This window comes from Populus alba, chromosome 4 (assembly GCF_005239225.2).
Source record: "Populus alba chromosome 4, ASM523922v2, whole genome shotgun sequence".
NCBI classification, from domain to species: domain Eukaryota; kingdom Viridiplantae; phylum Streptophyta; class Magnoliopsida; order Malpighiales; family Salicaceae; genus Populus; species Populus alba.
Genome location: NC_133287.1, coordinates 12,989,348 through 13,001,926, shown reverse-complemented (window position 1 = coordinate 13,001,926; position 12,579 = coordinate 12,989,348). Strand labels below are relative to the sequence as shown.

General features: G+C 37.3%; 1 protein-coding gene across 1 annotated transcript; it reads right to left on the bottom strand.

Moving 5' to 3' along the window:
• Positions 1-3,361: 3,361 nt before the first annotated feature.
• On the bottom strand, positions 3,362-11,969 carry LOC118053600 (uncharacterized). Its single transcript, XM_035064913.2, has 4 exons — positions 8,491-11,969; positions 8,090-8,349; positions 7,081-7,674; positions 3,362-6,161 (listed from the first exon to the last, which is right to left on the bottom strand). Exons 1-4 carry the CDS (start codon positions 11,851-11,853, stop codon positions 3,707-3,709), a joined length of 6,672 nt encoding a protein of 2,223 aa, XP_034920804.1. The 5' UTR covers positions 11,854-11,969; the 3' UTR covers positions 3,362-3,706.
• Positions 11,970-12,579: the final 610 nt, after the last annotated feature.

Genomic DNA, 12,579 nt, shown 5'->3' with positions numbered 1-12,579 from the left:
GTTTCACCTTGACATAATAAATTTAGCTAAACATAATGAAAGAAAGAAACATAAATAAACAAGCTAAGCATGCATCTTTGAAAGGTGGCTGGTACATTACATAATCCAAAAGGCATTCTTCGATATGCAAAAGTACCAAATAGACATGTGAAAGTAGTCTTCTCTTGATCTTCCAATGCAATTTCAATTTGATTGTAACTTGAATAGCCATATAGAACTCGAGATATGACCTAATTACCGAATAGTGTTCCAGTTTAAACTACACCAACATCTCTTTTCTAAGCTTCACCCTCTCTTTATCTTCACAATTTCAGTAGTTGAATTTATCAATCAATCCTTTGATTTATGTGATAGGCCTGCGTTTAAGATGAATATTTACCATATATTAAGGCATTTTATAGTATCAGACTTGTTATTATAAAACATGCTTTAGTTAAGGAGTTATTGATACTTCAAGTGCAAAATGATGATATAAAACCTTGATAAACATGCACTTTTAAGTACTAATCACTTGGCCATGCCCAATTTAAAATAAAGTTGTATTTTTTAAAGAAAGACTTTTTTATTTTTATTTTTTAAAAAGAAAACTCTTTTATTTAATACTAGAAAAGTTCATGATCTGTAGTTTCACATTCTCAAATATTAAATATAAAAGGTTAAAAAAGATATGAAAGACCTAAAATTAATATATACTTTAAAGAAGATCAAATTATTACCACCACCCTTAAAACCCTCTTTAGGAATTATCTCATCTTCTCGAGGAAAGTTAGGGAGAAAATGGTGGCTGACAAAGGAAAGAAATCAAAGGTCACTGGAGAAGAAGAGACTAATCACATTGATGAAGAACTTTTTCTTTCCGTTGAGAAGTTGCAGGAGCTCCAAGATGAGCTTGAGAAGGTTCTTCTTTTTCCTTTTTCCTCCCTGTATGTTTTTGCTCATGTGTGTCTATGTTTTTGCATGCATCTATGGTTTTTTTATTTGGTTTATTGTAACAATTCCAAGATAATTTTTCTTTCTTTTACTTAGTTAACAATTTAAAGACTGATAGGCCACAATGTTCTCAACGTAATTGTAGGCCAAATCCTAAATATTTGGGATAAATTGAAGTTGTTGCATGGAAAAAGAAGGAGCATGCAACGTGGAAACGTGAAACATGAAGAAGCAATTGCAATAGTGGCATGTTACATGCAACGTGGGAATGTGTTGTGGAAGTTGAGCATTATATGGCAGAAGTGGAATAAATCCTCCACAGCGGAGAGTTAACGTATTATTTTTTATGTATTTTGAATTTTAGTTGTTGCTATTTGTTTTCCTATTATTTCGGTATTTTGTTATGGCTGGACTTATATATTCAAGTGAAGAACCTGTCATGAATAACAAGAAAAGATATATCTAAATATTGGTACATTCTCACCACAAAAGAATTATTTATCATTCACAAATCTATCTTGGGACCTAACATTGGTATTAGAGCTTCGTTAAGGGAACAAATAAAGAGCGTTGAATAATTAGAAGCTGGGCTTGGGGGAGTGCAGGATAGGTTAGACAGTATGGAGCAAGGCATAGTCGACAGGCTTCATCACTTAGAAGAAACTATCAACCGCCTAAATAATGTAATGCTCGTCAACTAGGAACCTTCCAACCATAGCAACAAACAACGTGGTGGTTTCTTCCAAAATAGCAAGGCTTGAATTTCCTTGATTTTCAGGCGATGATCCAAGGAAGTGGTTCAATTGTGTGAACCAATTTTTTGAATTCCAAAATACTCTTAAAGCTTAGAAAGTTTCTTTGGCTTCATATCATTTAGAAGCAGAGGCAAACTAGTGGTGGTAGTGGCTCAATAAGACATTTTAAATGAAGGATGAGTCATATCATGGGAAGATTTTGAGGACAAACTCTAGGTTCACTTTGGACCTTCTGAATGCGAAGATTTTGATGAAGCCCTTTCAAGAATAAGACAACATGGATCTTTGCATGATTACCATAAGGAATTCGATTGATTGGGCAACCGAGTAAGAGGCTGGACGCAGAGAGCACTAGTAGGAACATTTCTGGGTGGATTAAAAATGGACATCTTTGATGGTATACGAATGTTTAAGCCTAGGACTTTGAAAGAAGTCATAAGCTTAGCACGCATGACAGATGATCAACTCACAAGACAAAGAAGAGGTGTAAGACCTACCAATTTGATGCGAGCTCCATTAACTTTTGCTCCTACTAATCAAACAGCACCACCAACCCCTACTATTCATGTGCGGCGACTTACTTAGGATGAAATGCAATGAAGGCGAGCTCAAAACTGATGTTTTAATTGCAATGATCGTTTTACTGCAGGACACAAATGCCAAAGGCCACAGGTACTCATGTTGGAAGGTTATGATGGCAACAATAGTTTTTTAGCTGACAATGGCAATGAAGAACTAACAAGTGAGGAGAACCAGAAGGAGATGGTTACAACATAGATTACATTACATGCACTAACAAGGTGGACCGTGCCCAAAACCATGAGGATATCAACAAAAATTGGTTTCCATCACGTCATTGTATTAATCGATAGTGGATCAACCTATAATTTTATTAGTGAGCAAATGGCTAATCTGTTGAGGCTACCGGTAGTGCCAACAAACATGTTGTCAATTCAGGTTGCCAATGGAGAGAGCCTTAAATGCAAAGGGCGGTTTGAGGAGGTAAAAATAGACCTATAGGGTACTTTTTTTTCCTTGAACTTTTTATTCTTTACCTCTCACAGGATTGGATGTCGTTATGGGAATTCAATGGCTTGAGCTATTAGGTTTTGTGGTTTGTGAGATATTCAAGTAGCATCCTTAAGGAAATCTCTAAGGAAATTCATTCTAGCAATGTGTTGTTTGCTTTATATAATCAAGTCACTGATGTGGAATCATTGCAAACTATTCATCCAAGCATGCAAGCAGGTCCGATGCCCAGTTTTGACGGTCTAAGACTATCAATAGACAGCAACGCGGGGAAAGGTGGACTGCACACATTAGGGCTATCAAAAATATAATTTAGAACCACATGGAAATACATATATTTTATAAAAACGACAATATATTCATACTGCGCCATTTTATTTTATTTTTTGTGAAATTAAATGTGAATATTTTACAGTGAACACCCCAAAGCTGTAAAATGCAACAAAGAGCTCCAAAATGGCGACCTACCATGTTACACCCTTTTTTTTGTGCAAAATCACGTGCAGTGTTTACACTAAATTCCTCCACTATTCATTAAACAGAAAAATCACAAAAATTTCCCCAACAAAAATCACATAACAGAACCAATTGTATCGAACATAATGCAACATTTAAATACAGCGTCCTAGACTATCAATTGCAACAAAGATTAAATAGTACATAAAATAAAAGCATAAATACGAAAAACAAGGGTATGCTAAGCCAACTTGGTAAAGTTGACAAACTTCAAAAGACCGGGTGATAGACTCAGTCGCCCAAGAGAGGCGGCAGGATATCCTTCTCGGGTAACCCAGCCATTAAAGAATTAAACGGCAATTACAACTGGAAGCCAAATTTATAAAAGGGTGAATACGGAAACCAAGACAATCTCGGACTGTCCCGAGCATAACTTGAACAATCCTAAAGAAACACAGTACATCTCAGTTCTGTGATACAGCAATCTATGAAGTTAAAACCCATTTGGAATTATGCAGCTCTTGTACAAATTCATCTTACCTAAGAAGAAAATAGGGATCAAAATCATCCCAAATCGAGTCATCTATGATGAATTTACTAGTCAACATGTCAGCAGTGGCTCCGACCTTTCTCTCATGCAAATTTACAACTAACAAATATAGGTTTGAAATCAAAGGATTCCTCAAGAATGGGTCGATGGCTTTACCAATTTCAACAATTTGAGATAGTAGAAGCATGTCATCCTCGATATTCCTATTGACCATGCAGTTTGAGAGAGCATAAAAGCCAAGCAAATTTGCATATATTGGTAGAAATGCATCTTTGTGGTTACCAACACCACCTATCCAATCAACTCCTCCCAAATTCTCAATATGGTCCTTGGCAAACGATGTCAACTGATGACAAAATCTCCTTCTCCAGTTGTATAAATAATTTGTGAACTTCTGTTTGAATGGCCCATCAGCCAACCACGATTTTGAAATTGGAAGCTGTTCCAAATGAGAGCAGCATATTTGACAGATCAACAGCTTCTCTTCATGATGATTGTCAATTTCCTTGTCAAAAACCCGTCTGACAATATCTCCTTTACAGGTTACATAATTTGCTCCATTTATTACCCACTGTGAAAGATGATCAAAGTAATCAATCCAGTGACCAAAGATAGAAGATAGATACCCAAAACTCAATTCAATCACTTTCTCCACTTGCATTGGGACCCCAACAGCATGAAAGCTGCTTCCAGAAGCTTTTGAAGAAAAGCATTTCTGGACATTCAAGGCGAGCCATTGTCGTATCGCATCATCTTCATCCTCCAGCAACTTGATGCAAGTAAACCATATCTCGAGTAACTGACAACCATACATATTAACAGCTTCTTTTGGTTCAAAACAGGAACCAGAAAGTCCGGCAGGGATTTCATTACTGAACACACAAGAACCAATAAGTTCTGCTTGTTCAAGCAAACCAGATGCAATAATAGATTCTGCTGCTGCATTGCGCTTGGTCACTGGCTCAGATGAAGAACTGTGTTCTTTGATAAGGTTGACAAAAAGGGTTATATATTCGTACAAAAGTGCTGATCTTTCCAGTTGACATGACTCACAGGATTTTGAAGTTTTCTCCTCCATGTAAGACAGAACACTGCTGGTTAATAAACTTGAAAACTTTTTCACACATATAGCCATGCAGCAGATGAGTGTCTCTCTTGTCTTTTTATGTCTTGTGATATTGTACAAGGATAACAACTTATCCCAGAACTGAAACGTGGAATCATTATCTAAGTTGCCAACATATGTAATATCAGCAGAATTTTGGTTTCCAGGTTTCTGAAACTGCAGCAAGTTCCAAGTGTAAAGAATCCTCAGAATGTAATATTTACATCTATGATACTTCTCCGAGTCCAAGAGCTTAACCATTGTCTCCTGGAGGTTTGGCTTACTCCAATGCTGAATAATTCCAATTGCACTGCTAGGCAGATGGTGGTCATCACTGATAGATTCTGTCGACTTCAGGAACTTCAACAGCCACTTCAGTGTTGCAAGTCGAACTTCATATGATGAATCTGACAAGGAACTAATCAGCCTTTTCTCGAGTGAGACAAAAGTTTCCTTTGTTTCAGGGAGGTTCAACAACTTTAAGTCATGTGATAAATGTGCATGTGGCTTCTGAAGAACCTCCTCCATGCCATCTTTAGATGCCTGCAGCACACAACTGAAATAGGATATGGTTGCTTGTTCACGAAGTTCTGCTACTGTTGGATCATAACATGACACTCCAAAAGAATCTTCTACATCTAAGCATTCTGTACATAGCTTCCACAGCAGACTGCGGATGGGAAGGTAATTCTCCCTGATATGGCCTGTTTGTGCAACACTGAGCATGTGATCTAAAACCCTTACAAAAGAGCCATTAAGGATAGGGCAAGGACACCTTTTGGGGCTTGCAATCCATGATCGCTTCGCGAGAACTTGGAACAGATCACCAAGAATTTTCTCTTTCTTCGTGAAATCAGCAAGGTTTCTGCAATTTGCATCTAGAAGAGAACACAGTTGCAATAGCATTCCATGAATCGAATTATAATTAGTAGAGATTGTTCCATTGCTTGGTTTCAATAAGGAAGAGGGAAAAGAAGAAGCTGCAATTTGATTCTCCACGCAAGGCAATTCAGAGCCAATATTCAGGAGGACGGTTGGCAGTTTCTCATTGGAGACCAGTCCTGTTAAAGCTCTAGATGCAAGAACACGAATTCGTAGATTACTTTGGGTTGAGCACCTCCTGATGAATGGCATAAATAGGAATGGATCCAAGTCATCTCCACTCTCACTAGCAATTGTTGAAGGCTTGAGCCTCGATAAAAGAATTAAAACAGGGCACAAGCTTGGGTGGACGACCTTTGATAAGTTGGATTCTGAGCATCCAGATGTTGCATCTCCAAGTGCATCAGTTGCAACATTCAACTCATTGTAAAGAAATGGATGCAACGAGGGGTACCTTCAGGCAAGAAAATTAAATCAGTTGCTACTTGAAGAACGAATAATCTTTAGAATGTTAATCAGCATAAAAAAATGGTTAATCATCAAGAATTCATGATAATAGGAGAATTCATGATAATCCAGACGGAATGTAAACCTCTTTTAAGAAAAAATGCAAAATCATTTCAGGGAATTGATTCTAACCTCTCAAATTCCAATTAATGTCAAGGATCAAGTAATTCATGGAACCCTTGTTCGTTGTGAAAAATAGATGTATATACTTAACAAATAATTCTTTTGGTTTTTTGATAACATGGAATATAATTTAATTACATAAGGGATTTCATTCTGTGAATAAGAAGAAAATAGGATTTCATTCTGTGAATAAGAAGAGCAGCTATTTTTAAGTGTTCATTTGTTTAGTTTTTTCTTACTTTCAAGGGACCATCAAGGAATTCTCACTAAATAGATGACAAGTAGCACGTTATTCCCAATGCAAAAAAAAAGAAGCCAGAGTACTTCTCTTAGATTGTATTCTGCAGGGATAACCAATGAGAAAAGGTATAAATGCTTAGAAATATATTATTTTATAAGCAATATAGGAAACAGAAGGCATTAATTCTAGTATTCCAGATAGCTCCTAACCATTTCCTTCGTACAATAAAATGAACATATAAAATCCACAGATTTCACCTAAAGCACATAGAAAAGATGATTTGTTGCTTTTACAAGAAATCAAAAGTGAAACTTTACAAGTAAGCTTCATTCATGATGGAAAGGGATATAGCTTTTGGGAATTTGAGAGTGAAAATTGAACTTCAAGAAAAATGTTTTAAGCTTAAATGGTTCATTTGCAAATTTCTAGTAGTTCACGGTAAGTTAAAATCAGAGAAGAAACAGAAAAGATAAATAGTTAACATACAGTCACGGAGACAAACCTGTGAAAAAACTCAAGCCCAGTTAGTGAACGTCGAGATTCTCGTTTTTGAAGATTTAGGAATCCTATCATGCGTCGTACTAAGGCAGTGTATGCCAGACAGGCACTATTTCGGACCTCCCAATATGGTGAAGAGAAAGAGTGAATTGAGACAATCAAAGCCTCCGCAGCAAAACCAGATGTATCAGTTGCAAGGTTTGTATCATTAAAAGCAGCTCTAAGAACATTAAATGCATGTACTGTTGGAATTACACCTTCATCTCGGATCTTTGAGGTCTTTTCCATCACATTCACCCCATACAGCTTTGCAGAATCAGGTGCTTGGTCTGAATTTGTCGATGAGAACTTGCAGGAGTCGCCATTCATGCTCTTGGCATCAACCAGATACAGCAAGGAGCTATTAGCTACATCTATTAGCCACCGTAAAGCCCGTGGAAGGAGTTTCTTTGGTGCACCATCAGGCTCTGACAGAAAGAGAGCAATAAATGCTGCGGGAATTCCAGCACTTCTTCTTAACAAATCATCCACAACCTGACCCTTGGCAATGGTTCTTTCCATCAGTTGTTCCATCCAAATTTCTGTCAACTTGCAAAGTCTACAAAAGGAGAAACCATAACTGAAAACAGACTCATGATTTGTGTTTTTCTTTCCACACGTACACGTAATGGACAAGACAATTTAAATGAATAATTCAGATAAGGGGAAAAAATGAGCTTATAAACCAGATAATTTTCAAAGCAGGCCCGGATGGATAAAGTAAGATCAGAAAAATATTTATTTGATGAGTAGAAACATATTGAAGAGAAAGAAAGGAAGATCAGGTGGTAATTGGAACTGTCTAGATGCCAGACAGAACACCTTTGACTTCTCATATTTCTTTTCTTAAGAGTATTGATAGTAGATACAAGATATAATCCCAAGATAATTACCATGACAGAATCTTGTGCCATGCTAAATTATCATACCAGCATATCGAAAGCAAATAAGGTTTTGAAAGGAAGGATGTATACCTCGAATCATTTGAGCAAAGTAAGCGGTTGCAAAGAGCAGTGAATCCAACCCTTGTCTTATCAATCGCTCCATTGTGCTTCATCTTCAGAAGGACTTCCAAGAAGTGGTTTCCAATTTGTTCAAGTTGTTGCAAATCAAGCATTGCATTAGGTATTGTCAGCATCGAGGCATCAGGACATGGGTCTTCAGACTTCGAATCTGAGTAACTATAACCTGGTAAGGGAATTTTTCTTATGATGGTTCCTAGAAGAAGACTCACCTGGAGGGGCGAGAAAGAGAGAGAGAGAGAGAGAGAGAAGAAAAGCCTCATATTAAATTTATGGTTATCATATAAAAAAAAACCTCCTAGTTTACTAAAATTCTTTTCCAAAAGGACTACAGACAGAAAATAAACAATTACCTCTTTCATAGCCAGCCAACAACCAACCATGACAATCTGTTCCGATGGTCTACTGTCCTGCACATGTTTTGAATTAATGCCTTCATCTTCTGAAGGTCTTACCACCTCCATTTCATCCATCAAGTAAACATCATCGTCAGCCATCTCATCCATGTCTGCCAGATACCAAGCATCTGCAGAAACCACCCAAAGTGCCAATGATGTTATTCGCACAAGAAGCTCCAGGAGCTTCTCCAATGCATGCCTCATTTCCGAAATGCTAGACAGGACTGCATCTGAATTCCAATCCAATTCCTCAAAAGTATACCGTAGGGTCAGCAAAACTCCATGAACAAAGCTGTTTTTGCAAGCTTCAGAAAGATTCCTCTCCCCCGCTTCCACAGAAGCATTCAGCCAATCAATTAGTGATTTTATATACTCTACTACAGGGGGCTTTGATTCAATAATTTGACTATCAACATTGACCAGCTCTGATTGTGATTGAAAACAAACAACATCAACAGAAGCTCTAAGTATCCATCCTAGCTCCAACACATATTTCCGGAACAAAAGCCTTAGTGTCAGAGCACCAGCATCACTCTCTCTGACACGTGGACTGCAAACTAACTTCTTAGCCCAATTGATCACTTTCTGGACCATGTCCTTGCTTGATATCCCAGGAAGGGGGTTGGGAAAATATAGCAATATGCGGAAAGAGCTCTCTCTCAGCCTGTCCCAGCTATCAATGATAGATCCAACTAATAACAATGTTGAATCCGGTAAGATTATTCCTTTGCTATAAGGATAGAGAGAACTTTCAGGACAAAGAGACTCCTTATCTTGAGAAGTCAGTGTAATAGGCCAAACATTAAGCATTATGAGTAAAAGATCCATGGCCATTATTTTTCTCTTATAAGGAGCAGAGGGATAGCATGAAAAAAAGAGAAAACAAGACAACCATCTCATAAAATTAAAAAGACTCTCTGCCCTTTTAATTAAAGATTCTTCAATCCCTTTATTTGAGTTTGCTCCATTATTATTGCAATCCAGAAGGGGTTGCCAGCTCCCCTGCTTAAGTTGTCTCTCCAAGGCTGTTCGAACCCGAGCAAAAAACTTTCTAAACAAGCTGGTCCACTTCATTTGGAAACCAGTTGAGCAACTCCTCATGTTCAACAGCACAGCTTCTTTCAAGAGCGTGAGTTCTAAACAGGAAGGAATACTAGAAGTCTTGGGATTTAAGAACAGAGACTCTGCAGCATCTACACGGAGTAACTCGTCAACATGTCTTAGTGCCAATACTAGCCATTCAACATGGACCTTAACCTTTATCCCCTTTATGGAGAAAACAGCATAGAGTTTCACAATATCTGTCCCCAGCATACCATTTGTCTGAAGTGGTTGTGATGCATCCCACAAATCAATGTCGCCTTCAATTAGAGCAAGTGAACGGCATACCTTTACCAAAGACACTAAAACAGCTACTTGTTGCTCGACTCCCAGTTCTGCATTTGTACCAGAGACATCGGGATATGACAGTTCATTTTCTGCCCCAATAAGCCCAACAGAGATATAAGCAAGCATAGGAAATATGCTATCTACATCAACTTCAAGTAGAACAGGCAAAGCATATGTGTTCACATTTGAACGAAGCTTTGAAACACCAGAAGCAAGTCCAAACAGAAAGGGAGGCAAACAATGCCCTCTGTAAATCGCATAACCTTCCTCAATCCCATCACAGTTCCAACACTCATCACGCAAACACTCAAGGAAACATTTCAAAAATGTTGTAGCAGCACAGCACACATCATCATCAATGTAAGCTTGTACAAGTTCAAACAGCAGATCAGGACTCATATCCAGTATAGTTTTGGCCCCCAGCCTCTTGGTCAACAAAGCTAACGGAACATATCTCCCCTTACAGCCTGTGCCTAGACGTAGAAGATCTGAAGCAATTTTTTGCAAGAAAAATTTTATTCTTTCACTTCCCTCTCCCCAATGAAGAGATGACTGAATATCTAAGAACAGATCAAAAATCAGATGAACTTGTTTCACTGTTTGACTTAAAGGATCTTCCAAGCTATTCCATATGATCTTCAGTATCCGTGTCCCCATCTCTACTGGTATGGGTTCATAATTATTCGAGATGTCAGTAAGATTACTTAGCATTGAAGTCTTCATCTGTTGCAAACAAATTTGCAACACTGTCAATGCATGAAAATTAAAATGACTATCGATAGGGTTCTCACAATAATTACACAACTCAGGCAAAATCCCATCATACAAAATAGTCTTAACAGAGCCACAACAATTTCCATTTTCCCCATTAACATTCAAACCACCACTCGATACAGCAAATTGGGAATTGAGTGTAGCCCTCGAAACAGCAGTAAGAATCCCCCTAATCAAGCACAACCGACTCAAAACAGAAAAACCATTTATCTCAAAACACAAATCCCCTTTAAATGGAACCTTCAAAATCACATCTCTAAACTCACTTTCAAAACAATTAGTACCGCTGGAACTACAAGTAATACCATTAAATATAGCTTTAACAATAACCAAACCAAGCTCTTCACTAGTAAGACAAACTTGCAAAGCAGCACACAATGCCACTCCAGCCGCCACAAAGCAATCCCTAGTAAAAGCCATCGACTTCAACACACTAACCAAAACCCCCAAAATCCTCTCCATAAACCCCACCTCTTCAAAACACTTAAACGTCCCCGGAAACCGCTGGATCAAATAATACAAGCAAGACAAACTCTCTTGACATTGCTCCATAATAACCGGAGATGGCCTACCACCCAAATCCTCAATCTCCGAAACAACACTATCTAATCCCAAAACAACATCCCAGCCAATCAAAACCGCACAATCACCAACAACACTAATCAAAAACCCTAATTTTGGCATCCCCATAATTGATAAAGCAACACGTGATAAACAAAACCTCTTTCTATTACTCCATTTCTTGTACTCCTCACACAAATCCCTAAAACACTCAACAATCAAAACCTGACGATCCTTGTTACTCACTTTTGATAAACCAGAAATCAAAGTTCGATGTAAGGGCACTGAATTTTCCAGAAACAAAACTTCCACGTAAAAACGGCATGCCGTTTGAAGAATCGGAGTGTCTTTTTCGGTGTGTATTAGAGATAGGAGGTTGGTGAAGGAGGAAGCGAGGTATTTGGAGTGGTTTGCTTGAGAGTAAATTGAATTGAGTGAAATTAGGGTTTTGAGTTCGGTGAAGAAAAGGGAGAAGTTAGGGTTTAAGGGAAGGAGAGATTGAGAAAGCAAGGTAGATGTGAAGGAAGACGGGAATATCACAGCACTGTATGTGTAGCGGTGGCGGTGCTGTAATGCGCGCCATTTCGCTGACATTTTTGAGAAGTTGAACTGGATTTTGGAGGCGGCTATGGTTGCTTTTGTGTGAGGAGAGAAAGCGAGGGGGTTGGGATACCATAGGAGGGTTTTAGCCTTAGGGCAAAGCTGGGCGTGTAGTTTCTTTTTTTCAATATTTTAAATTTGAATTAATTTATCTTTGAATAGAAATTAAATTTTTTCTAAGAAAAAAAAAAAAACACTTATCCCGCTAAAATAAATTGAAATGGACTGTGATTGATAAGATGTAGTGTACTTTCGTAAAATTATTTTTTAATTAAAAATATTTTTTTTTTTAAATTGACACATTAAAATTATTAAAAAGCAAAGATTAATTTAATTTTTTAAGCAAAAAAGTTAAATTATAAAAACAATCACACCCTAGATATTTATTTTAGACTATTATGGATTGCCCCAATATTTGTTTTTTTCTCTTGAATCATCTTTTATTCAAATTATATATCTTTTTTTCAATTTTATCCTTTTACATTATATTTATTAGAAATTAAATTTGATAATTTGTTTTAATTAGCTTGTTATTAGGTTTTTGCGATGTCAAAAAGAAATCCTAATATTAAGTTAATGTTTAATTTGATAAAATAAAATTTTATTTTATTGTTTAAAATAAATTAAGACTTAGGGGACCAAGTTTGACATTGAAATGAAAAAAGCAACCATTTTTTTTCATACAAGAGGCATGGAATTTAAAATTTTGGTACATGAAGT

Excerpts from the sequence above, each read along its gene's own strand:
- LOC118053600 (XM_035064913.2), bottom strand. The coding sequence starts at position 11,853 with ATGTCAGCGAAATGGCGCGCATTACAGCACCGCCACCGCTACACATAC. Across the intron at positions 8,350-8,490 it reads GTTGGCTGGCTATGAAAGAG|GTGAGTCTTCTTCTAGGAAC; the intron begins GTAATTGTTTAT and ends TCGCCCCTCCAG. Across the intron at positions 7,675-8,089 it reads CTTTGCTCAAATGATTCGAG|ACTTTGCAAGTTGACAGAAA; the intron begins GTATACATCCTT and ends CTCCTTTTGTAG.